Source organism: Stegodyphus dumicola, chromosome X1 (assembly GCF_044657685.1).
Source record: "Stegodyphus dumicola isolate Sdum_Otavi_A_Nest chromosome X1, ASM4465768v1".
NCBI classification, from domain to species: Eukaryota; Metazoa; Arthropoda; class Arachnida; order Araneae; family Eresidae; genus Stegodyphus; species Stegodyphus dumicola.
In genome coordinates, this window is record NC_140780.1 from 28270716 (window position 1) to 28297274 (window position 26559).

The 26559-nt window shown below is 34.6% G+C and overlaps 1 protein-coding gene across 1 annotated transcript in view; it reads right to left on the reverse strand.

Moving 5' to 3' along the window:
• The window catches only part of LOC118199015 (uncharacterized), a 321168-nt gene that overhangs the window by 81983 nt on the left and 212626 nt on the right, over positions 1-26559 (reverse strand). The window contains exons 5-7 of the mRNA XM_085807260.1: positions 8079-8229; positions 3044-3204; positions 544-744 (exon numbers count right to left, since the gene is read on the reverse strand). Coding sequence (XP_085663386.1) covers positions 544-744; positions 3044-3204; positions 8079-8229 — 513 coding nt within the window. The remainder of the gene's footprint in view (positions 1-543; positions 745-3043; positions 3205-8078; positions 8230-26559) is intronic.

Here is a 26559-nt window from a genome sequence, read left to right on the forward strand (position 1 = left end):
ACCAGACCTCGAAGGCACGCCAAGAAGGTGGGAGAAATACCTTAGAACCTTTTTTCAGATATATGAATAATTAAACCTCCAAGGAAGAAAAGTAGCCTTTGTCAAAATTGAGGGCCCACCAGCGGCCGAGCGGTAAAGTCGCTGAACACTGGTAGTTCGGTCCGAGGTTCGAATCCCGCGAACGGGCTGGCTGCATGGGTGTTTTCGTGATTTTCCCCATGTGTAACGTGTATACGAGTCAGTTTCCCTTAGAAAGTCCTCCACGAAGGCATCCCTCCCCTTAGGCAGATAGCCCCAGTGTGCTTTGCTATAATTAAATACACCACCACCTTGTCAAAATTGCATCTATAGCACTACAAACTAAATAATGCTGTAAATATAATAATGAGGAAAAGCTGCTTGTTCATCGGCAAAATTACATTTTTAATAAGAATAATTTTTCAATAAAAGTAGTTTGTAAATAAAAATAAAAACATTTTGCAGTCTGTAAAGAAAGACCATGTTGTGAACCATTCATTAAAATCTCATTAAAGAGCGACTAACCATGTCTATAGCATTTAGTGTCTCTGGAAATTGGTGACTGATATAATGGGCAATTTTGTAATGCCCAAACCAGACAGCTTTATGCAGAGGGGTAGCTCCAAGTTGATCTCTGGCCATAGCTAGCTTTCTATTTTCTAAGAGTATGACTACATGTTCCAGCTGATCTCTCATCACTGCTCGGTGAACGTCGTAAATTCTTTCCTAAGGAATATTAAAAATAAGATGTAGATGCTAAAATATTACACATGCACTTTATATAATAGCAACAAAAATGTTTTATTACAAAAATTATTTTTTAGAGAATGCTTATCTGATATCAAGGAACAATGAAGAAAATTAATTTTCTGTTGCTGTTTTTGAAATTATATGTTGAATTTGAAATACAGGAAATATCCTTTTTGTGAAATACGTTTTGTTTCTTACCTTAAAATACTCCAACGTGAGCACAGAAGTATTCTACATAAGTTGCCTGAAGTTTGTATCTGTAACTTCCAGTTCAATTACAGAAACATTTTTAAAATGTGCATTATTAATTGCATTATTATTTGTATTAGGGATATCATCGGAAAAAATCATTGTTATAATGTAAATTGTATCATTGGAATGGGGGTCTTGATACTTAATTTTGTGCTTCGCTCTCACTTCTTGGGCGGCATTGTTACTTATTTTAGGCCGCATGCGAGCTGCGGGTTGGACACTCCTGCCCTACTCATTACCTATACGCAATGCAATGCACGCTGTAGTGCAAACATTGAAGGCTGGAGAGACATCAGCATTGCATCTGCAGCTCCGTTCATTCTTTGGTTCACATAATTAAATGACTGATGTCTTTCTCACGCGATGATAACCTATTCTTACTCCGTCTGTACACGCTCATTACTTTCAAGCACCGCTGAAATTCGGCCGGAATTGGTGCAGTCCTAGTGCAGGTTTCCTAGAGTGACTTAAAATTCAAGAGCTTTCACCACCTCAGATATAAATGCGCATAATTATCTCCAGCCCCTGCAATTTGCCTGCTCTTAAATAATGATAAATTATGCAGGAGAACCTTTGCTTACAAAATCTATATTAAAGTACGGGATCTAAGGTTATATTTAATGTTACGGTATTTCAGTTTCAATAAATATTATTACATAGAAAATAGAAAATGAAACAGTATATTTTGCAACCAACAAATGTAATACATTTATAATAATATATTAGCATCAGAATTAGGAAATGTAAGAGATGTAAAATTATTCAAAGTGCAATGTCTGGAATAATTAATTACATTCTTTAATCTTAATTACATTCCTTAATTCTTAATTGCATTCTGAGTATTCTGTCTTTAATAACGTGCATCACCTTAAGAAACCTTTGCGATATTTAATAGGAACAGGAAAGGAAATCACTTCCACAGGTATTTATCATGTTTGATAAGAATCTTGAGTATCTTCTAGACTCTGCATTATCCAAGGCGCTTTCACGATCTTTGATTATTTTCAGTACACTGTAACCATATTTTTAGCGGATTGCTTTATTTTTTCGCTTTAGCGTATAGCGTGCGCAATATCAGTGATATTTCGGAGAGTTCCTTTTCAAAGATTACCCCAATTATACGAGAATTTCAAACTGTTAATGCTGATTCTGGTCATGAAATAGTCTGATTACTTATTTACTTTTCTGGAATTATATTGCATTGTTCGCTACAATTTCCACGAATTCATTTATTATATCCTGTTTCATTTATTATAACTTGTAACCATATTTTTAGCGGATTGCTTTATTTTTTCGCTTTAGCGTATAGCGTGCGCAATATCAGTGATATTTCGGAGAGTTCCTTTTCAAAGACTACCCCAATTATACGAGAATTTCAAACTGTTAATGCTGATTCTGGTCATGAAATAGTCTGATTACTTATTTACTTTTCTGGAATTATATTGCATTGTTCGCTACAATTTCCACGAATTCATTTATTATATCCTGTTTCATTTATTATAACTTGTAACCATATTTTTAGCGGATTGCTTTATTTTTTCGCTTTAGCGTATAGCGTGCGCAATATCAGTGATATTTCGGAGAGTCCCTTTTCAAAGACTACCCCAATTATACGAGAATTTCAAACTGTTAAAGCTGATTCAGGTCATGAAATAGTCTGATTACTTATTTACTTTTCTGGAATTATATTGCATTGTTCGCTACAATTTTCACGAATTCATTTATTATATCCTGTTTCATTTGACTTCAATTTTACCTGCAAATAAACAACAAACATAAGAGAGAGAGCTGTTGAAAAATAAATTGCATCATGCAGAATCTAAATCCATGAACGCTCTTGTTCCTGCGCTCACTTTCAACCCATGTTTTAGTTTTCTCCATTACCAAGCTAAAGATTACTTGACGAAAGATAAATTTATTAGAAAACACTCAACTCTCATTCAGTAAATTTTATAGCAGTATTTTATTAGGATCACCTCAAACGTAGATTTATGGTATTATTACTCGACAAAAAATCCCTTACCATGTACATTGGCACAATACTTAAAAAAGACTGGATTTTAGGAACAGCGGATGTTTCTCCCAGAAGTCTGTCTCCTTGCCCTTGTAGAACTAAATCTTCTAACGCACTCAAGTTGCCTTCTGATATGAGCTCTCGTATCTGAGATTTCGTCACTGTCAGTTCTGAAACAGAAGACTTTCAATTATTTAAATATGCATTAGAAGTTTAAAATAATTTTATGTATTGCTTTCTGCTCTCTCAAATTTTATCAAGTACTTCTTTCATCAGTCTACCTTTGTAATGTGTTTTTAAATACAATGCATAAAATTATTAAGTTTTTTTTTTTATTAAAGGCAAAGAATGCATCAGAATCCTGGGAATTCAACTTCGTTTAATATTATTAGAATTACAAATTTCATGTGGATTTATTAGTTCATTACAAACAAGAACATTTTTAACATTTAAAGTTATTTTCTATATATTAAAACTTACTTACGTTCTTCTACTATCCAACATTTAAAGGAAACACTTTAGGTGCTAAAATTAACTGAAGAGAGCACGGAGATATATATAATAGGAGTAATACAGAAATCGAGAGTTAGGAAATAACCTACAGATCATTCGAAGAAACCGACTGAAGGTTTTGTTTTTTAAAACAGACTTTCGACATAAAGTGCTTCTCAAAATAAAATAAAAAATTTTGTGAAAACCGTTTCAGCATTGAAAATAGAGGGTTCTTTAAATATGAAATTTCAAGTTCTGTGAGGTTTCTCAGAGAATAAAAATCCAATTACCGTAGTGTTCTTCATGCTTCAGTAAGTTATATATACTACTTTCTATGCATTTATACAAAATTTCACAAACTTATATTTAATTAAAAATTTCATTAGTTACAAAGTTGTTTTCATAGAAGTTTCTTATTCTGGGAAACTATAAACGGAAGTATATGTATTTAATCAATATTTAAGGATATGGAGCCTGTTAGAAAAGTTTTTCAATAAATATGAAGTACTATTAAAGCTTATTTGTATAGATGCACTATTATTTGTTACTTTAAGAACGGATAGGACCAAAAATTCTCCGTTTTCAACCAAACAGAAAAGTTTTGCTCATGGGAAATAATTATGTGCCGTACTCATCATACACGATTTGAAACTTTATTTCCTTTGTCATACAGTAGAAGTCCGATAATCCGGCACGTTCGGGACCGGCTCGGTGCCGGACTACCGAAAATTCCGGTCTATCGGGCGGTAATTATAAGAACAATTAGGTTAATAATTAAACTAAAAATACAGTATGCAAATACGAGTACATACAACAAAGTTTATTTTACATTTCATATAATGTATGTACACGTACTGTAAAACATATTTCACTTAGATTTAAAAAAGTCACGAATGTCTTTTTGTTTTCTTGACTTTTGGCGTTTAGTATAAAATTTATTTCTAATGATTGAGAGTCAGTGTTACGTGTTTTCGTTTCTCTCCTTTTGAACTCGAAGGCTTAGGTTTTTGAAAACATGGTCACTGTACAGTTAGAACGAAAATCACTTTTTTTATAAACAGTTTCAAAAGTTACGTTTACTGCGATGTGAAAGGACACAAAACAACAACGCACAAAAAAATGGCGAAGACGCTTCGTGATTGATTAACGGAGCTGCACTGCACCTGAATTTGTTGTGACAGCTGAGACTAGCCGGACGCTAATTGTTTCCGAACAATACCGAGCGCTTCCAGATGATCTCGAACTACCCCGAAAACTTCCGAATAGCTCTCGAGCGGTTTTATTTGCTTTAAAGACACACTTTTGGAGAAAACCAAAATTTTTACAATTTTCCGGAGCGATGCCGGACTATCGGGCATTCCGGACTGTTGGATGCCGGACTAATGGACTTCTACTGTACTTAAAAATAGCCCTACCGCAAAAAAATGTACTTAATAACAAAATCAGGTCTCCTTTCAAAAACAGATGATTCAATTATTAAACATGTTAATTTGTAGTACAATGCAACTAGCAAGTCAACGTGTATAAAACTAGACATAGTAACAACAGAATTCAGTATACATGTAAAATACTGTTAAAAAAGCTCATATTTTATAGCTATATCTATAAAAACAGAGTAGTTAAATAAGCTGATACCTCAAGTATCCAATTTTATTGGAAATACTTAAGCAAAGTCATTGCATGTTTTGAGACGGTAAGCAAAATGTTTTCATGCATTAGCTCAAATTTCAGAAGAAATATTGTTCACTTCCTCGGTTATAGTTTTAAATCGCCAATTTTGAAATATCACGCATTGAAATGTAATGTTTAAAGTAGGTTAAATGGAAGAATCTGCTGCTGTGTTTCACATGAGGTTAATTTCGGAGCCGGAAATAGGAATATTCATCAGTGCCCTTACCAGTATTCAAAATCTTCCGATTGCTAGCCGAACATGCTTCCCATCATACTATGAAGGTACCTAATATAAGGAGGAAAAAAAGTACCTCACACAGTTGCCTGTTTATGGTTATTCGAATAATGGCAAAGCCTGCAAGGGGTGCCTGCTTAAAAAGAGGGATGCCTTCAAGGAAGACTTTCTAAGGGTGTAGAGACATTAGCTGATCTCGAAGCAGGAGAGACAAAAAATGAGCAACGCCTTCATCGGGAATCGAACCACGGATTTCTGGAATACACGCCCAGCATGCAGACCACTACACCACGAAGGCACGCTAAGAAGGTGGGAGAAATACCTTATATACTCCCCCTTTGAAAGTACGACTGAAGTTTAAGGGAACCTAATGGCCAAATCCTGGAGTGTGGAAAATCATCATCCACCACACTTTTAGTTCTTGCGTCACTCTAGAGACATTAGGTTATTTGGAAGCAAGAGATTTGAAAAATGGGCAACGCCTTCGCCGGGAATCGAACCAGGGACCTCTAGAATAAGCACCCAGCATGCAGACCACTACACCATGAAGGCACACTAAGAAGACGGGAGAAATACCTTATAAGGGAAACTAGCTCCTATTCACGTTACACATGAAGAAAACGAAGAAAATCAACCACGTATTAAGTCCGTTCGCCTGGGATCGAGTCCAGATCGAATTCCCTGTATTCAGTAGTTTTAACTACTTAGCCACTTGTTTGGCTTACACACTGGCTTTTGTCTTCCGATCCATAAGTTTAAAAATAAAATTATTTCATATGTTTACTGCCAAATGCATCTACCTAAAACTCACTGATATTGCACATCAGTCCTTCCTCTGTACATTCTGTAGATGAGATTTATAGTAATTGTTTTTATTTATTTCGATCTACAGTTACATTGCTTTAAACATGATATAACTGTTTCTGCTCTATCCAAAAGTTTCACCTTAAAATTAGTCAATGAGACAAAGATCGTAAGCTATCCTTGTCAGCATTAGAGAAATTTTCGTATGTGAGGATGAACGGTTTCTGCTTTAATTCAGCTTTTAGTAAAATGTATAACATCAAATAGTGTACAACATTACTAATTTTTTAGTAATTCTGTAAGCCGAATTTGGGCGTTTTCGTGGTTTTCCCCATGTGTAACGTGTATACGAGTCAGTTTCCCTTAGAAAGTCCTCCACGGAGCATCCCTCCTTTTAGGCAGATAGCCCTCGTGTGCTTTGCCATAATTGAATAATACCAATACCTGTAAGCCGAATCAGTGAACGGTAAAACTGTGCGTGCTCATGCACACATCAGTTCTCATGCTTTCATTTGAAAACATCGCATGGATCGTAGTACATGCTCTTGTCATACAAAGTTTTGGATTTTTGAATCAATGACTTAACAATCAATAAAATTTTTAAAGCAGCCTATTTTTAGTTTCTGCTAAAGTTTTAAAATGTTACTATACATTGCTTTTTCAAGCTTTTCTCAGTTTAAGATCTTAGTGTTTAGTTTTTCTAATAACATGATAAGTTTTGTTATTTGTCATTTTAGTTTAATTAGTGAACATCACATTTATGCACTGATGCCACGCAAAATTCAACAACAAACAGAAAACGAAAACAAAATCTTTCAAAACAGCACCTTTAGAATTTCCATTATTGTAATAATTTTTAATATAAATATTTTTTATATTCGTTATTATTATATATATTATTTATATCTGAAATATTAGTTCTTTAAAAATAACACATAGTGATAACATTTAGGGGCAGCATCTTTTTATTTGAAAAGTGATCCAACACAAAAGTAAAATGAATAGAGAATTGAAGCTAATTTAATTGCTTCATAACGGAGCTTGCCTACATAATGAGCTTATTCTCGTTGCATTTAGCATTCCAAGAATGCATTTAATTCATATAAATGTAATATATTGTTCGCACTCATTTTAACCCTCTAAGCGTCAAGGCCGTATATATACGGCCTAGAATGTTTTTTGTGATATCTGTAAGAACGTATATATATATATACGTGCATATTAAAATACGTCAAAGAAAGTAAGCCAATATATCAAAAGTACACAATCCAGGTATGTAATACCAGAAGTGTTTTTACATTAAATTCAAAAACATAATTTGTTCTCATAGTAGTTTTAGGAAATTTGTGCTTTCTTAGCAAAAACCCTGACCGCTGAGAGGGTTTTAAATAGCAAATTTGAGGAGTTTGGATTATTTTAGAATATATATTTTTTACGGAAGTATAGTCAAAGCTTCAAATAAAGTATGGCTTTCCGTTTATCAGTTTGAGCCGAAACCCAGTTTCCTCATAAATTCCTCATAAATATAAAAGCCTTAAATACTAAAACTGGAAAATATTTTGGATTATATTTTAAGATAGGTTTTCATTAAAAACTGTTATATGCTTCGAGTAGTTGTCTCTATAACAGCTTCCCGATATGCAACGTAAATGAAATGAGTCAAATTGTTTTTAAAAAGGTCTTCACAAATGCATCCTTTCCCTAGGCGGTAACCCTAGTGTAACAGTGTTGTCAAATAATCCAGTACGTTCCGTATGTGCATAATCCATTGCCAGATTTTTAACTAAATGTTCTTAAACAGCGAGCATTTTCCCAAATAATAATGTTGGAGGTTTTACTTACTGTTAGAAGCTGCAAATGGCTGCCCAGCTGATACTTGTCCGTAATATCTTGGCTTTATTTTTCTAATTCCATTAAGTGTTGATCCATCTCTAAGCTGCCTGAGTGTGCTTTCGTTTTGGCCATCAAGGTAATAACTTGGCTGGCGCCCGTACTATGAAAAAATAACATACGTTATGTTAAATTCGTTGCAACATGCATCTTAAAATTCTCATTTATTAGGTTTTATTTACAGTTTTCATTATGGTGAACATTTTATGTAAAGTATATCCTTATCCCGTGCCTTCGTAATGTAACTGAAAGAACTCCGGTAAGAGCACAGTACATTTTTCACATCTCCTGTATCAATAAGCTAATCACTCTATAAGTGGCGCTCAAACTTAAAACTTGGTGGACGATAACTTGTTGCTACCAGAATTTGGCACTTGGGTCTCCTCCTCCTCAGTCGCTTTTTTATTGGGGGAGAATGTAAGGTATTTTCTACCTCCTTGCCGCGTGCCTTCGTGGTGTAATTCGAAGTATGTCCGGTTGGCAACAGGGAAGTCGGAATCCGAGTCCCGGCGAGGCCATAGCATATTTTTCGCGTCTTCTAAATCGATAAATTTAATAATTTTACAAAGTTAGTATTCATTTTATATGCATATTTGCCTTCGAGTCATAAAAAAGTTCATATGTAATCAAAGATTTGTAAAATTAATAAATCAATAAATTTAATAATTTTACAAAATTAGTATTCATTTTATATGCATATTTGCCTTCGAGTCATAAAAAAGTTCATATGTAATCAAAGATTTGTAAAATTAATAAATCAATAAATTTAATAATTTTACAAAATTAGTATTCATTTTATATGCATATTTGCCTTCGAGTCATAAAAATTTTCATATTTTTGCAGATTCTCTGAGGGTCTCAGTATCTTTAAAAAATCATATTCTCCTTCATCCGGCGCAATTCATACTCGACCATTCCTGTTAGGCTCCTTTCATTCACCATTACTAACTATTACCTATGGGTATCTATTATTTCTAATTATCTAACAATCCATTGCTGAGAGATTATCTACCAGTATTTGCTCATCATTTTTCCCGTATGTGTAACCCCTGCAACTTAAATACCAAGAAACCGAAGTACTCCTTATCCATCTTCTATTCATCGTCTACATTATATCATTTTCGTTTTACTATATTCATTTTTATTCGGTCTATTACTATCATCTTCATATATGTTACATCCTTTTTTTATATTGCCGCTTCCATTCAGATGCATATATTCTCCTTTCTTCAACATTATACATTGAATTAATGCAATTAATGACCTGAATTTTAATCAAAACGGGTTACAAATAATTCATTTCATTTGTAAATTTAAAAATGCTGTTTAAATATTTTTCGCGGTAATTGCTTTTGATATTTTGAAACAATTTATTACTGTATAAATCTGTCATTCTTAATTTTGTATGCACATATCTGTACACAGGTGCACATTATGCGAATAAATGCTGTTATTTTTTTTTACCAAGCATTGTTTTTGGATTGGAAATAATCAATATAAAGAATTGTAAAAATATTCAATATGCATGCTTGTCTATAGCTTATGCGTCAAGTTAAGTACGCATACATGTATTTAAATATAAATGTGCATCATTACAAATGTAAAGGCATATAATCTGCTTTCCTCAGATGGATTTTTTTTAAGTTCAAAAAGTAATGTTCAGAAAACATTAAAGGTATGTTTATGAGATTGTAGAATCGTTAAGAATTTTTGAAGCAGGGAGACGTGAAAAATGTGCAATGTCCTCGCTGGGACCCGAACCTGGATCTCTCGAACACGCGTCGAGTGTGCTAACGTTGCACCCCGTAGGCATGGAGAAAGGAAAACGTAAACACCTTATAAGATTACTCTGCTCCAAGTGCGACAATACTAAAAGTTAAAACAGAATCTAAAGTGTTGAAATTTCAGAAAATTTCCATGCATCATATTAAAAAGCAAATCTGATTAATTACATAACATGTCCTGCACTTTCCTCTTTGCCATCGGAAAAAATAATTATTTAATTAATTCGTTTAATAACTAATCACATATTCAAATATTTTAGCGGTGAACAAAAGTCTATAACTTATGCAAAAATTAAGAGAACAAAAGGTTGAAATGCTGTCATTTTGTCTTTCTGAATTAATTTTAAGCTTCTGACTCCCCGAAGCACAAAAGATCCCCTGCGAAGTCAATTTTCCCGCGTAATGGAAAAGTAAATAGATAAAGAGACTACCTCTATGCCACGCCCGAATAATTCAACCGCAACGATGCGTAACCTTAGGGAGTTCAGTGCATTTGGAAATGAGCAAGCACTTAACAACTTTACTCTTGCTTTTCCTCCCTTCATTCCTTTGTTTTAATGGTGGAGATTTTTTGGATGAAACTGTTTTGGGAATAATAAGCTAAAGGGTAGAGTAGTAAATCACAAGCCTATCATGTTTTATTTTTCTAAATACACGACAGACATGTGATTTACCCTGTTATTATAATGGTAGCTTCCATTCTGAGAATGCCAATGAAGCCTTTGCAGCAAATTAATACAGCAATTTTTTTAAGATTTACTTGCTTCAATTCTATTAGAAGAGCTTTAGGCTATGCATTATTTCATTAATTAACGAAATTTCATACGAGGCAATTATTGAAGCGTTTGAAGATTCTTTATTTCTAAAAGAAGTGTATGACAATGCTATTCACGATTTTAAAATATGTACTTCATGTTCCAAAAGTAATGAGCAGTATTTTAAAAATAATTTTCATTAAACTTTCATGAAGTTGCAGTTTAACACGTAAACAAATTGGTTCTGATCTAATATAGCATTTTCTGCACTTTTGTTACTGTTCATAGCAAAGAAGGATGGTTTGACAGGATTCTTTGCAATCCATCATTGCAGCTTTCTAACCATTTTTAGCCATCCTCTACTTTTATGCCCTTTAAGATGGATTTTCAAGCTTAGGAAATAAGATAAACTGCACGTAGCCATATCAAATCTGTATTACAAATGAAGAATCGTTATAACGCTTTTTAAACCAGTAATTCTCTTACGCTCAACGCACAGAGTTACACATTGTCTAGTGCACGGTTTCTTAAACTGTGAGGCGAGACCTGCAGTAGGGTTCGCCAAACATTTTAGCAGTTTTGATATTTCTTTAACTTATTATACGTTACAATTACCAAACATTTTTACACAATGTATCTGGAAATAGATAAAGATAAGACAAAGAAAGACAAAGAAAAAACGAAAACGTTTCAACGCATTATTTTTAAAATATAAACGTTAATTTTCCTTGCTTCGCACGTGGCGCTGTCGTTTCTTCTGTTACTTATTTAAAATTTTCACATTGTTCTATATCTTAAAATTAGAAATTAAAGTTAATGACTCCTGATCGCCTTAACTTTAAAAAACATTTTCCCTGTCACTTCAATGACTAAGAGAGAATGTAATGTCGTTTAGATCAGGGTTTCTAAAACTGGGGGTCGCGGGGCCCGCAGTCAAAACGTTTAGCAGTTTTGATATTTCTTTAACACTTATTATAATAATTTTACAGTTACCAAATATTTTTACACAATGTATCTGAAAATAGATAAGGACAAGACCATACAGACAAAGAAAAAAACGAAAACGTTTCGACGCATTTCTTTTTATAACAAAAACCCTCATTTTCCTTGCTTTCCGGGCCCACCAGCGGCCGAATGGTAAAATCGCTGAACACTGGTAATTCGGTCCGAGATTAGAATCCCGCGAACGGGCTGGCTGCATGGGTGTTTTCTTGGTTTTCGCCATGTGTAACGTGTATACGAGCCAGTTTCCCTTAGAAAGTCCTCCACGAAGGTATCTCTCCCCTTAGGCAGATAGCCTTAGTGTGCTTTCCCGTATTCTCAATACATCCGCACTATCCTTGCTTTGCACATGACGCTCTCATTCCGCCTGTTACTTTTTATCAAATTTTCACATTTTTTATATCTTAAAATTAGAAATTAAAGTTAATGACCTAAAATTGCAAAAGGATATTACAGTACAAGAAAAAAAAATTGACAGTTACACTCACGCGTGTGTCGGATTTGCGCAATACTTATGGTGTCCCACAAAATTTTTGTAAATATTACGGGGTCCTGGTGGTCACGAAAAAAATCTCAGTTATAAAAAAGGGTCGCGATTGAAATAAGTTTAAGAAACCCTGGCCTAGATAAATATGTACTACAATTATTTATCAACGAAGTCAAAGTATTTTAGATATGATTATAGATGATAAAATACAAATACGATGCGTGTACCATTGACGAATTAGAAATCGATCGTTGATTGATTTAGTATTGAGGAAACGTAGCTGAAGAAAGCAAAAAAAAGGGGGGAGGAGAATATCAACAAATCAATGGTTGCTTCTTTTGGTTGTAAAATTCAACAGATTTTAGGAATGAAACTAAAGCCACAAGGAACATGTGAATGTTTGCTTACTTGCAGTGCTTGACAAAATAGTCAGAAATTAGGCATGGAATCTGTGAATTTGGCTTTTGAGAACTGCAACACTTCACCAGTGCAGAGAAATGCTAGATCTAAGGAACCTCAGGTTTCTGTACAAAATAGCAGAGATTCTACTGTACCCGCTATAATTATTTACTATATTTCTTTTGTGAACTGTTCTAAGAATCAAATATTTATTAACTTAAAAATGGTTTTAGCGTAAAGCAAATATTCTAGCAAATTTTCTCGACCGGTCGTGCACAACTGTTTCGTTCATAAGAGTATTTGGAAGAATACTCTTATGAATTACTTTACTTTACGAATTACTTTAGTCTCACTTCTAAAGTGAAAGGAAACCCTGCTCGCCGATTATCCTCAGAGCTGTCCCTCCCATCGATAAAATCGTATCGATAAAATCGATCGATAAAATCCCATCGATAAAATCCCATCGATCGTTAGGATCTGTGTTGTGGGAAAAACTCTCCGTGGGATCTGTTCTCAGTAACTAAAACGTTGAACAAAGACACAAAACTGATTTTCTTTATACCCCTGACAGGACAACTAGTCCACATGGGAATGTTGCTTATCGTCTCATTTAAGTTCTTCCAGTTAGTCTTAATGAATTTACACGTCAAGGTCCATGTCCCTTAGAAGTTGTCTTTTCTTAGTCAGAGCAACTCCGGCGAAGTCGGCCAAGCAGCTAAAGCGTTCTCATTTGAGTGTACAGCAATTAAGCTAGAGAAAACAATGTATGTGAAATTCGCTTAACTAAATGGAGCTGTTTTCTTCAGGGTTCGCTGTAATTTCTTAATTGAACGGTGTCCCAATACAGACGCATATATACATCATTGCAATACTGATATAAAACTGGCACACTAATATAAATCATATGAAAATAATTCACATGAATAGCAAATAATTAAGACACATATACAAACAATATTATACAATGATATAATATGGTACAATACACTAAATAAATACTGTTATAAATTTTTGTACATTTATGATTTATGATATATAGTTTTATATTTATTTTAGATTTGTGCAATAGGGTATACTGGCGCACCGGTACCAGTATATAATATATATATATATATATATGTAATATTAAAAGCACAAGGAAAAGCCGGAGCAGTGTCGATGCGTACTTAGATCCATATTGAAGAAAAATTTTGATTGCGTAGTATTTAAAGAACTTGGCAGTCGAGGCAGTTTTAATTCCATTTTTATTTCCAATTGATATTTGTGGCCACAATCACTTGGCACTCTAGTCGTGCCTTTCCACAGAAGATTTACATTTTTGATATTTTTTAAGTCGTGCCTTTCCACAGAAGATTTACATTTTTGATATTTTTTAGATAGAAAGCAAGCCAGCGAAATTACATCTTAGCACAGTAGAGAGCAAAAGCTGAAGTGCGTAGTTATGAAGGATGGAAGCACGCGAAGAGGAAAGTTTCGGTTTGCAATTTGGTGATTGGTCGAGAGGGATCTGCATTATGTGTGAAGTAAGATCGCATGATTAATTTGAATGACGCAATGCAGAGAAGTTATTACAATTTTAGAATAAAGAGGAAGAAATTATGTTTATAATTTAATCTATAATTTTGATTCATATATTTTTATCTTACATATATATATATATATATATATATATATATATATGTGTGATGTACCAGCTTTTGTCGTAGCTTAAATTGTCAGACAATAAGTTTTAAAAAACAGGATCCATTATTATACTTCAGGAGAAAATAGCAGTTACAAAATCAGATATCTCCGGAGTAAATAAAAAAGAATTACTAATAACTTTTTGTATGAAGTTTACTGCATCGTGACATTAAAGAAAAGCCCCGACATTCTTTTGCGAGTGCTTTTTATAGCCGGCCCACCAGCGGCCGAGCGGTAAAGGCGCTGAACACTGGTAGTTCGGTCTGAGGTTCGAATCCCGCGAACGGGCTGGCTGCATGGGCGTTTTCGTGGTTTTCCCCATGTGTAACGTGTATACGAGCCAGTTTCCCTTAGAAAGTCCTCCACGAAAGGCATCCCTCCCTTTAGGCAGATAGCCCTCGTGTGCTTTGCCATAATTAAATACACCTACACACCAACACCTTTTATAGCCTTTGGAAAGGCGGAGCTTCCAAGAAATGACGTCAGCCTCGTCAGCCAATCCAGTTCGCTTTAAATATTTCCAGAACATTCTATAACTGTGCGTGTAGAAAAGGCGGGAAAACAACTTGACTACGGGGCTGTGGATTTAATTCCACGTACTTTCAAATAAGAGAACGTCGCCATTAAAAATGAAAAGAACATACAGTTAGAATTTTAAGTGTATTCTTGACTATGGAATTTTATTATTACATATATATATGGATTCGATGCTATTGTAATATTTGTACGGTACTATAGTTCGATCATCATAAACAGAACCCGGGTTGGAATTCTTCCAAAACACTGAGATGGGATATTAATTACGTGCTGCCTGGCGAGGGGTCACCATGAGGGTCCTTTTTTCGGTGGAAAGAGAGGCATTTACTACCGAAGGTGCTAAAGTCATCCGTGTAATCAGGAAATCTTGTTACGACATGCTTTTCGCATCTTTGGTTCATATGAGAAGAAATTAAGATTCGTATTGACTTGAAACAGTGCATATTCCACCACTTACTTAAAAAAATAAGAACAGTAAAAATCACGGAACTATATTTTTAGTACAGTTACGATCAACATTTGTATGCACATATCTGTACACAGGTGCACATTATGCGAATAAATGCTGTTATTTTTTTTTTACCAAGCATTGTTTTTGGATTGGAAATAATCAATATAAAGAATTGTAAAAATATTCAATATGCATGCTTGTCTATAGCTTATGCGTCAAGTTAAGTACGCATACATGTATTTAAATATAAATGTGCATCATTACAAATGTAAAGGCATATAATCTGCTTTCCTCAGATGGATTTTTTTAAGTTCAAAAAGTAATGTTCAGAAAACATTAAAGGTATGTTTATGAGATTGTAGAATCGTTAAGAATTTTTGAAGCAGGGAGACGTGAAAAATGTGCAATGTCCTCGCTGGGACTCGAACCTGGATCTCTCGAACACGCGTCGAGTGTGCTAACGTTGCACCCCGTAGGCATGGAGAAAGGAAAACGTAAACACCTTATAAGATTACTCTGCTCCAAGTGCGACAATACTAAAAGTTAAAACAGAATCTAAAGTGTTGAAATTTCAGAAAATTTCCATGCATCATATTAAAAAGCAAATCTGATTAATTACATAACATGTCCTGCACTTTCCTCTTTGCCATCGGAAAAAATAATTATTTAATTAATTCGTTTAATAACTAATCACATATTCAAATATTTTAGCGGTGAACAAAAGTCTATAACTTATGCAAAAATTAAGAGAACAAAAGGTTGAAATGCTGTCATTTTGTCTTTCTGAATTAATTTTAAGCTTCTGACTCCCCGAAGCACAAAAGATCCCCTGCGAAGTCAATTTTCCCGCGTAATGGAAAAGTAAATAGATAAAGAGACTACCTCTATGCCACGCCCGAATAATTCAACCGCAACGATGCGTAACCTTAGGGAGTTCAGTGCATTTGGAAATGAGCAAGCACTTAACAACTTTACTCTTGCTTTTCCTCCCTTCATTCCTTTGTTTTAATGGTGGAGATTTTTTGGATGAAACTGTTTTGGGAATAATAAGCTAAAGGGTAGAGTAGTAAATCACAAGCCTATCATGTTTTATTTTTCTAAATACACGACAGACATGTGATTTACCCTGTTATTATAATGGTAGCTTCCATTCTGAGAATGCCAATGAAGCCTTTGCAGCAAATTAATACAGCAATTTTTTTAAGATTTACTTGCTTCAATTCTATTAGAAGAGCTTTAGGCTATGCATTATTTCATTAATTAACGAAATTTCATACGAGGCAATTATTGAAGCGTTTGAAGATTCTTTATTTCTAAAAGAAGTGTATGACAATGCTATTCACGATTTTAAAATATGTACTTCATGTTCCAAAAGTAATGAGCAGTATTTTAAAAATAATTTTCATTAAACTTTCATGAAGTTGCAGTTTAACACGTAAACAAATTGGTTCTGATCTAATATAGCATTTTCTGCACTTTTGTTACTGTTCATAGCAAAGAAGGATGGTTTGACAGGATTCTTTGCAATCCATCATTGCAGCTTTCTAACCATTTTTAGCCATCCTCTACTTTTATGCCCTTTAAGATGGATTTTCAAGCTTAGGAAATAAGATAAACTGCACGTAGCCATATCAAATCTGTATTACAAATGAAGAATCGTTATAACGCTTTTTAAACCAGTAATTCTCTTACGCTCAACGCACAGAGTTACACATTGTCTAGTGCACGGTTTCTTAAACTGTGAGGCGAGACCTGCAGTAGGGTTCGCCAAACATTTTAGCAGTTTTGATATTTCTTTAACTTATTATACGTTACAATTACCAAACATTTTTACACAATGTATCTGGAAATAGATAAAGATAAGACAAAGAAAGACAAAGAAAAAACGAAAACGTTTCAACGCATTATTTTTAAAATATAAACGTTAATTTTCCTTGCTTCGCACGTGGCGCTGTCGTTTCTTCTGTTACTTATTTAAAATTTTCACATTGTTCTATATCTTAAAATTAGAAATTAAAGTTAATGACTCCTGATCGCCTTAACTTTAAAAAACATTTTCCCTGTCACTTCAATGACTAAGAGAGAATGTAATGTCGTTTAGATCAGGGTTTCTAAAACTGGGGGTCGCGGGGCCCGCAGTCAAAACGTTTAGCAGTTTTGATATTTCTTTAACACTTATTATAATAATTTTACAGTTACCAAATATTTTTACACAATGTATCTGAAAATAGATAAGGACAAGACCATACAGACAAAGAAAAAAACGAAAACGTTTCGACGCATTTCTTTTTATAACAAAAACCCTCATTTTCCTTGCTTTCCGGGCCCACCAGCGGCCGAATGGTAAAATCGCTGAACACTGGTAATTCGGTCCGAGATTAGAATCCCGCGAACGGGCTGGCTGCATGGGTGTTTTCTTGGTTTTCGCCATGTGTAACGTGTATACGAGCCAGTTTCCCTTAGAAAGTCCTCCACGAAGGTATCTCTCCCCTTAGGCAGATAGCCTTAGTGTGCTTTCCCGTATTCTCAATACATCCGCACTATCCTTGCTTTGCACATGACGCTCTCATTCCGCCTGTTACTTTTTATCAAATTTTCACATTTTTTATATCTTAAAATTAGAAATTAAAGTTAATGACCTAAAATTGCAAAAGGATATTACAGTACAAGAAAAAAAAATTGACAGTTACACTCACGCGTGTGTCGGATTTGCGCAATACTTATGGTGTCCCACAAAATTTTTGTAAATATTACGGGGTCCTGGTGGTCACGAAAAAAATCTCAGTTATAAAAAAGGGTCGCGATTGAAATAAGTTTAAGAAACCCTGGCCTAGATAAATATGTACTACAATTATTTATCAACGAAGTCAAAGTATTTTAGATATGATTATAGATGATAAAATACAAATACGATGCGTGTACCATTGACGAATTAGAAATCGATCGTTGATTGATTTAGTATTGAGGAAACGTAGCTGAAGAAAGCAAAAAAAAGGGGGGAGGAGAATATCAACAAATCAATGGTTGCTTCTTTTGGTTGTAAAATTCAACAGATTTTAGGAATGAAACTAAAGCCACAAGGAACATGTGAATGTTTGCTTACTTGCAGTGCTTGACAAAATAGTCAGAAATTAGGCATGGAATCTGTGAATTTGGCTTTTGAGAACTGCAACACTTCACCAGTGCAGAGAAATGCTAGATCTAAGGAACCTCAGGTTTCTGTACAAAATAGCAGAGATTCTACTGTACCCGCTATAATTATTTACTATATTTCTTTTGTGAACTGTTCTAAGAATCAAATATTTATTAACTTAAAAATGGTTTTAGCGTAAAGCAAATATTCTAGCAAATTTTCTCGACCGGTCGTGCACAACTGTTTCGTTCATAAGAGTATTTGGAAGAATACTCTTATGAATTACTTTACTTTACGAATTACTTTAGTCTCACTTCTAAAGTGAAAGGAAACCCTGCTCGCCGATTATCCTCAGAGCTGTCCCTCCCATCGATAAAATCGTATCGATAAAATCGATCGATAAAATCCCATCGATAAAATCCCATCGATCGTTAGGATCTGTGTTGTGGGAAAAACTCTCCGTGGGATCTGTTCTCAGTAACTAAAACGTTGAACAAAGACACAAAACTGATTTTCTTTATACCCCTGACAGGACAACTAGTCCACATGGGAATGTTGCTTATCGTCTCATTTAAGTTCTTCCAGTTAGTCTTAATGAATTTACACGTCAAGGTCCATGTCCCTTAGAAGTTGTCTTTTCTTAGTCAGAGCAACTCCGGCGAAGTCGGCCAAGCAGCTAAAGCGTTCTCATTTGAGTGTACAGCAATTAAGCTAGAGAAAACAATGTATGTGAAATTCGCTTAACTAAATGGAGCTGTTTTCTTCAGGGTTCGCTGTAATTTCTTAATTGAACGGTGTCCCAATACAGACGCATATATACATCATTGCAATACTGATATAAAACTGGCACACTAATATAAATCATATGAAAATAATTCACATGAATAGCAAATAATTAAGACACATATACAAACAATATTATACAATGATATAATATGGTACAATACACTAAATAAATACTGTTATAAATTTTTGTACATTTATGATTTATGATATATAGTTTTATATTTATTTTAGATTTGTGCAATAGGGTATACTGGCGCACCGGTACCAGTATATAATATATATATATATATATATATGTAATATTAAAAGCACAAGGAAAAGCCGGAGCAGTGTCGATGCGTACTTAGATCCATATTGAAGAAAAATTTTGATTGCGTAGTATTTAAAGAACTTGGCAGTCGAGGCAGTTTTAATTCCATTTTTATTTCCAATTGATATTTGTGGCCACAATCACTTGGCACTCTAGTCGTGCCTTTCCACAGAAGATTTACATTTTTGATATTTTTTAAGTCGTGCCTTTCCACAGAAGATTTACATTTTTGATATTTTTTAGATAGAAAGCAAGCCAGCGAAATTACATCTTAGCACAGTAGAGAGCAAAAGCTGAAGTGCGTAGTTATGAAGGATGGAAGCACGCGAAGAGGAAAGTTTCGGTTTGCAATTTGGTGATTGGTCGAGAGGGATCTGCATTATGTGTGAAGTAACATCGCATGATTAATTTGAATGACGCAATGCAGAGAAGTTATTACAATTTTAGAATAAAGAGGAAGAAATTATGTTTATAATTTAATCTATAATTTTGATTCATATATTTTTATCTTACATATATATATATATATATATATATATATATGTGTGTGATGTACCAGCTTTTGTCGTAGCTTAAATTGTCAGACAATAAGTTTTAAAAAACAGGATCCATTATTATACTTCAGGAGAAAATAGCAGTTACAAAATCAGATATCTCCGGAGTAAATAAAAAAGAATTACTAATAACTTTTTGTATGAAGTTTACTGCATCGTGACATTAAAGAAAAGCCCCGACATTCTTTTGCGAGTGCTTTTTATAGCCGGCCCACCAGCGGCCGAGCGGTAAAGGCGCTGAACACTGGTAGTTCGGTCTGAGGTTCGAATCCCGCGAACGGGCTGGCTGCATGGGCGTTTTCGTGGTTTTCCCCATGTGTAACGTGTATACGAGCCAGTTTCCCTTAGAAAGTCCTCCACGAAAGGCATCCCTCCCTTTAGGCAGATAGCCCTCGTGTGCTTTGCCATAATTAAATACACCTACACACCAACACCTTTTATAGCCTTTGGAAAGGCGGAGCTTCCAAGAAATGACGTCAGCCTCGTCAGCCAATCCAGTTCGCTTTAAATATTTCCAGAACATTCTATAACTGTGCGTGTAGAAAAGGCGGGAAAACAACTTGACTACGGGGCTGTGGATTTAATTCCACGTACTTTCAAATAAGAGAACGTCGCCATTAAAAATGAAAAGAACATACAGTTAGAATTTTAAGTGTATTCTTGACTATGGAATTTTATTATTACATATATATATGGATTCGATGCTATTGTAATATTTGTACGGTACTATAGTTCGATCATCATAAACAGAACCCGGGTTGGAATTCTTCCAAAACACTGAGATGGGATATTAATTACGTGCTGCCTGGCGAGGGGTCACCATGAGGGTCCTTTTTTCGGTGGAAAGAGAGGCATTTACTACCGAAGGTGCTAAAGTCATCCGTGTAATCAGGAAATCTTGTTACGACATGCTTTTCGCATCTTTGGTTCATATGAGAAGAAATTAAGATTCGTATTGACTTGAAACAGTGCATATTCCACCACTTACTTAAAAAAATAAGAACAGTAAAAATCACGGAACTATATTTTTAGTACAGTTACGATCAACATTTGTATGCACATATCTGTACACAGGTGCACATTATGCGAATAAATGCTGTTATTTTTTTTTTACCAAGCATTGTTTTTGGATTGGAAATAATCAATATAAAGAATTGTAAAAATATTCAATATGCATGCTTGTCTATAGCTTATGCGTCAAGTTAAGTACGCATACATGTATTTAAATATAAATGTGCATCATTACAAATGTAAAGGCATATAATCTGCTTTCCTCAGATGGATTTTTTTAAGTTCTAAAAGTAATGTTCAGAAAACATTAAAGGTATGTTTATGAGATTGTAGAATCGTTAAGAATTTTTGAAGCAGGGAGACGTGAAAAATGTGCAATGTCCTCGCTGGGACTCGAACCTGGATCTCTCGAACACGCGTCGAGTGTGCTAACGTTGCACCCCGTAGGCATGGAGAAAGGAAAACGTAAACACCTTATAAGATTACTCTGCTCCAAGTGCGACAATACTAAAAGTTAAAACAGAATCTAAAGTGTTGAAATTTCAGAAAATTTCCATGCATCATATTAAAAAGCAAATCTGATTAATTACATAACATGTCCTGCACTTTCCTCTTTGCCATCGGAAAAAATAATTATTTAATTAATTCGTTTAATAACTAATCACATATTCAAATATTTTAGCGGTGAACAAAAGTCTATAACTTATGCAAAAATTAAGAGAACAAAAGGTTGAAATGCTGTCATTTTGTCTTTCTGAATTAATTTTAAGCTTCTGACTCCCCGAAGCACAAAAGATCCCCTGCGAAGTCAATTTTCCCGCGTAATGGAAAAGTAAATAGATAAAGAGACTACCTCTATGCCACGCCCGAATAATTCAACCGCAACGATGCGTAACCTTAGGGAGTTCAGTGCATTTGGAAATGAGCAAGCACTTAACAACTTTACTCTTGCTTTTCCTCCCTTCATTCCTTTGTTTTAATGGTGGAGATTTTTTGGATGAAACTGTTTTGGGAATAATAAGCTAAAGGGTAGAGTAGTAAATCACAAGCCTATCATGTTTTATTTTTCTAAATACACGACAGACATGTGATTTACCCTGTTATTATAATGGTAGCTTCCATTCTGAGAATGCCAATGAAGCCTTTGCAGCAAATTAATACAGCAATTTTTTTAAGATTTACTTGCTTCAATTCTATTAGAAGAGCTTTAGGCTATGCATTATTTCATTAATTAACGAAATTTCATACGAGGCAATTATTGAAGCGTTTGAAGATTCTTTATTTCTAAAAGAAGTGTATGACAATGCTATTCACGATTTTAAAATATGTACTTCATGTTCCAAAAGTAATGAGCAGTATTTTAAAAATAATTTTCATTAAACTTTCATGAAGTTGCAGTTTAACACGTAAACAAATTGGTTCTGATCTAATATAGCATTTTCTGCACTTTTGTTACTGTTCATAGCAAAGAAGGATGGTTTGACAGGATTCTTTGCAATCCATCATTGCAGCTTTCTAACCATTTTTAGCCATCCTCTACTTTTATGCCCTTTAAGATGGATTTTCAAGCTTAGGAAATAAGATAAACTGCACGTAGCCATATCAAATCTGTATTACAAATGAAGAATCGTTATAACGCTTTTTAAACCAGTAATTCTCTTACGCTCAACGCACAGAGTTACACATTGTCTAGTGCACGGTTTCTTAAACTGTGAGGCGAGACCTGCAGTAGGGTTCGCCAAACATTTTAGCAGTTTTGATATTTCTTTAACTTATTATACGTTACAATTACCAAACATTTTTACACAATGTATCTGGAAATAGATAAAGATAAGACAAAGAAAGACAAAGAAAAAACGAAAACGTTTCAACGCATTATTTTTAAAATATAAACGTTAATTTTCCTTGCTTCGCACGTGGCGCTGTCGTTTCTTCTGTTACTTATTTAAAATTTTCACATTGTTCTATATCTTAAAATTAGAAATTAAAGTTAATGACTCCTGATCGCCTTAACTTTAAAAAACATTTTCCCTGTCACTTCAATGACTAAGAGAGAATGTAATGTCGTTTAGATCAGGGTTTCTAAAACTGGGGGTCGCGGGGCCCGCAGTCAAAACGTTTAGCAGTTTTGATATTTCTTTAACACTTATTATAATAATTTTACAGTTACCAAATATTTTTACACAATGTATCTGAAAATAGATAAGGACAAGACCATACAGACAAAGAAAAAAACGAAAACGTTTCGACGCATTTCTTTTTATAACAAAAACCCTCATTTTCCTTGCTTTCCGGGCCCACCAGCGGCCGAATGGTAAAATCGCTGAACACTGGTAATTCGGTCCGAGATTAGAATCCCGCGAACGGGCTGGCTGCATGGGTGTTTTCTTGGTTTTCGCCATGTGTAACGTGTATACGAGCCAGTTTCCCTTAGAAAGTCCTCCACGAAGGTATCTCTCCCCTTAGGCAGATAGCCTTAGTGTGCTTTCCCGTATTCTCAATACATCCGCACTATCCTTGCTTTGCACATGACGCTCTCATTCCGCCTGTTACTTTTTATCAAATTTTCACATTTTTTATATCTTAAAATTAGAAATTAAAGTTAATGACCTAAAATTGCAAAAGGATATTACAGTACAAGAAAAAAAAATTGACAGTTACACTCACGCGTGTGTCGGATTTGCGCAATACTTATGGTGTCCCACAAAATTTTTGTAAATATTACGGGGTCCTGGTGGTCACGAAAAAAATCTCAGTTATAAAAAAGGGTCGCGATTGAAATAAGTTTAAGAAACCCTGGCCTAGATAAATATGTACTACAATTATTTATCAACGAAGTCAAAGTATTTTAGATATGATTATAGATGATAAAATACAAATACGATGCGTGTACCATTGACGAATTAGAAATCGATCGTTGATTGATTTAGTATTGAGGAAACGTAGCTGAAGAAAGCAAAAAAAAGGGGGGAGGAGAATATCAACAAATCAATGGTTGCTTCTTTTGGTTGTAAAATTCAACAGATTTTAGGAATGAAACTAAAGCCACAAGGAACATGTGAATGTTTGCTTACTTGCAGTGCTTGACAAAATAGTCAGAAATTAGGCATGGAATCTGTGAATTTGGCTTTTGAGAACTGCAACACTTCACCAGTGCAGAGAAATGCTAGATCTAAGGAACCTCAGGTTTCTGTACAAAATAGCAGAGATTCTACTGTACCCGCTATAATTATTTACTATATTTCTTTTGTGAACTGTTCTAAGAATCAAATATTTATTAACTTAAAAATGGTTTTAGCGTAAAGCAAATATTCTAGCAAATTTTCTCGACCGGTCGTGCACAACTGTTTCGTTCATAAGAGTATTTGGAAGAATACTCTTATGAATTACTTTACTTTACGAATTACTTTAGTCTCACTTCTAAAGTGAAAGGAAACCCTGCTCGCCGATTATCCTCAGAGCTGTCCCTCCCATCGATAAAATCGTATCGATAAAATCGATCGATAAAATCCCATCGATAAAATCCCATCGATCGTTAGGATCTGTGTTGTGGGAAAAACTCTCCGTGGGATCTGTTCTCAGTAACTAAAACGTTGAACAAAGACACAAAACTGATTTTCTTTATACCCCTGACAGGACAACTAGTCCACATGGGAATGTTGCTTATCGTCTCATTTAAGTTCTTCCAGTTAGTCTTAATGAATTTACACGTCAAGGTCCATGTCCCTTAGAAGTTGTCTTTTCTTAGTCAGAGCAACTCCGGCGAAGTCGGCCAAGCAGCTAAAGCGTTCTCATTTGAGTGTACAGCAATTAAGCTAGAGAAAACAATGTATGTGAAATTCGCTTAACTAAATGGAGCTGTTTTCTTCAGGGTTCGCTGTAATTTCTTAATTGAACGGTGTCCCAATACAGACGCATATATACATCATTGCAATACTGATATAAAACTGGCACACTAATATAAATCATATGAAAATAATTCACATGAATAGCAAATAATTAAGACACATATACAAACAATATTATACAATGATATAATATGGTACAATACACTAAATAAATACTGTTATAAATTTTTGTACATTTATGATTTATGATATATAGTTTTATATTTATTTTAGATTTGTGCAATAGGGTATACTGGCGCACCGGTACCAGTATATAATATATATATATATATATATATGTAATATTAAAAGCACAAGGAAAAGCCGGAGCAGTGTCGATGCGTACTTAGATCCATATTGAAGAAAAATTTTGATTGCGTAGTATTTAAAGAACTTGGCAGTCGAGGCAGTTTTAATTCCATTTTTATTTCCAATTGATATTTGTGGCCACAATCACTTGGCACTCTAGTCGTGCCTTTCCACAGAAGATTTACATTTTTGATATTTTTTAAGTCGTGCCTTTCCACAGAAGATTTACATTTTTGATATTTTTTAGATAGAAAGCAAGCCAGCGAAATTACATCTTAGCACAGTAGAGAGCAAAAGCTGAAGTGCGTAGTTATGAAGGATGGAAGCACGCGAAGAGGAAAGTTTCGGTTTGCAATTTGGTGATTGGTCGAGAGGGATCTGCATTATGTGTGAAGTAACATCGCATGATTAATTTGAATGACGCAATGCAGAGAAGTTATTACAATTTTAGAATAAAGAGGAAGAAATTATGTTTATAATTTAATCTATAATTTTGATTCATATATTTTTATCTTACATATATATATATATATATATATATATATATGTGTGTGATGTACCAGCTTTTGTCGTAGCTTAAATTGTCAGACAATAAGTTTTAAAAAACAGGATCCATTATTATACTTCAGGAGAAAATAGCAGTTACAAAATCAGATATCTCCGGAGTAAATAAAAAAGAATTACTAATAACTTTTTGTATGAAGTTTACTGCATCGTGACATTAAAGAAAAGCCCCGACATTCTTTTGCGAGTGCTTTTTATAGCCGGCCCACCAGCGGCCGAGCGGTAAAGGCGCTGAACACTGGTAGTTCGGTCTGAGGTTCGAATCCCGCGAACGGGCTGGCTGCATGGGCGTTTTCGTGGTTTTCCCCATGTGTAACGTGTATACGAGCCAGTTTCCCTTAGAAAGTCCTCCACGAAAGGCATCCCTCCCTTTAGGCAGATAGCCCTCGTGTGCTTTGCCATAATTAAATACACCTACACACCAACACCTTTTATAGCCTTTGGAAAGGCGGAGCTTCCAAGAAATGACGTCAGCCTCGTCAGCCAATCCAGTTCGCTTTAAATATTTCCAGAACATTCTATAACTGTGCGTGTAGAAAAGGCGGGAAAACAACTTGACTACGGGGCTGTGGATTTAATTCCACGTACTTTCAAATAAGAGAACGTCGCCATTAAAAATGAAAAGAACATACAGTTAGAATTTTAAGTGTATTCTTGACTATGGAATTTTATTATTACATATATATATGGATTCGATGCTATTGTAATATTTGTACGGTACTATAGTTCGATCATCATAAACAGAACCCGGGTTGGAATTCTTCCAAAACACTGAGATGGG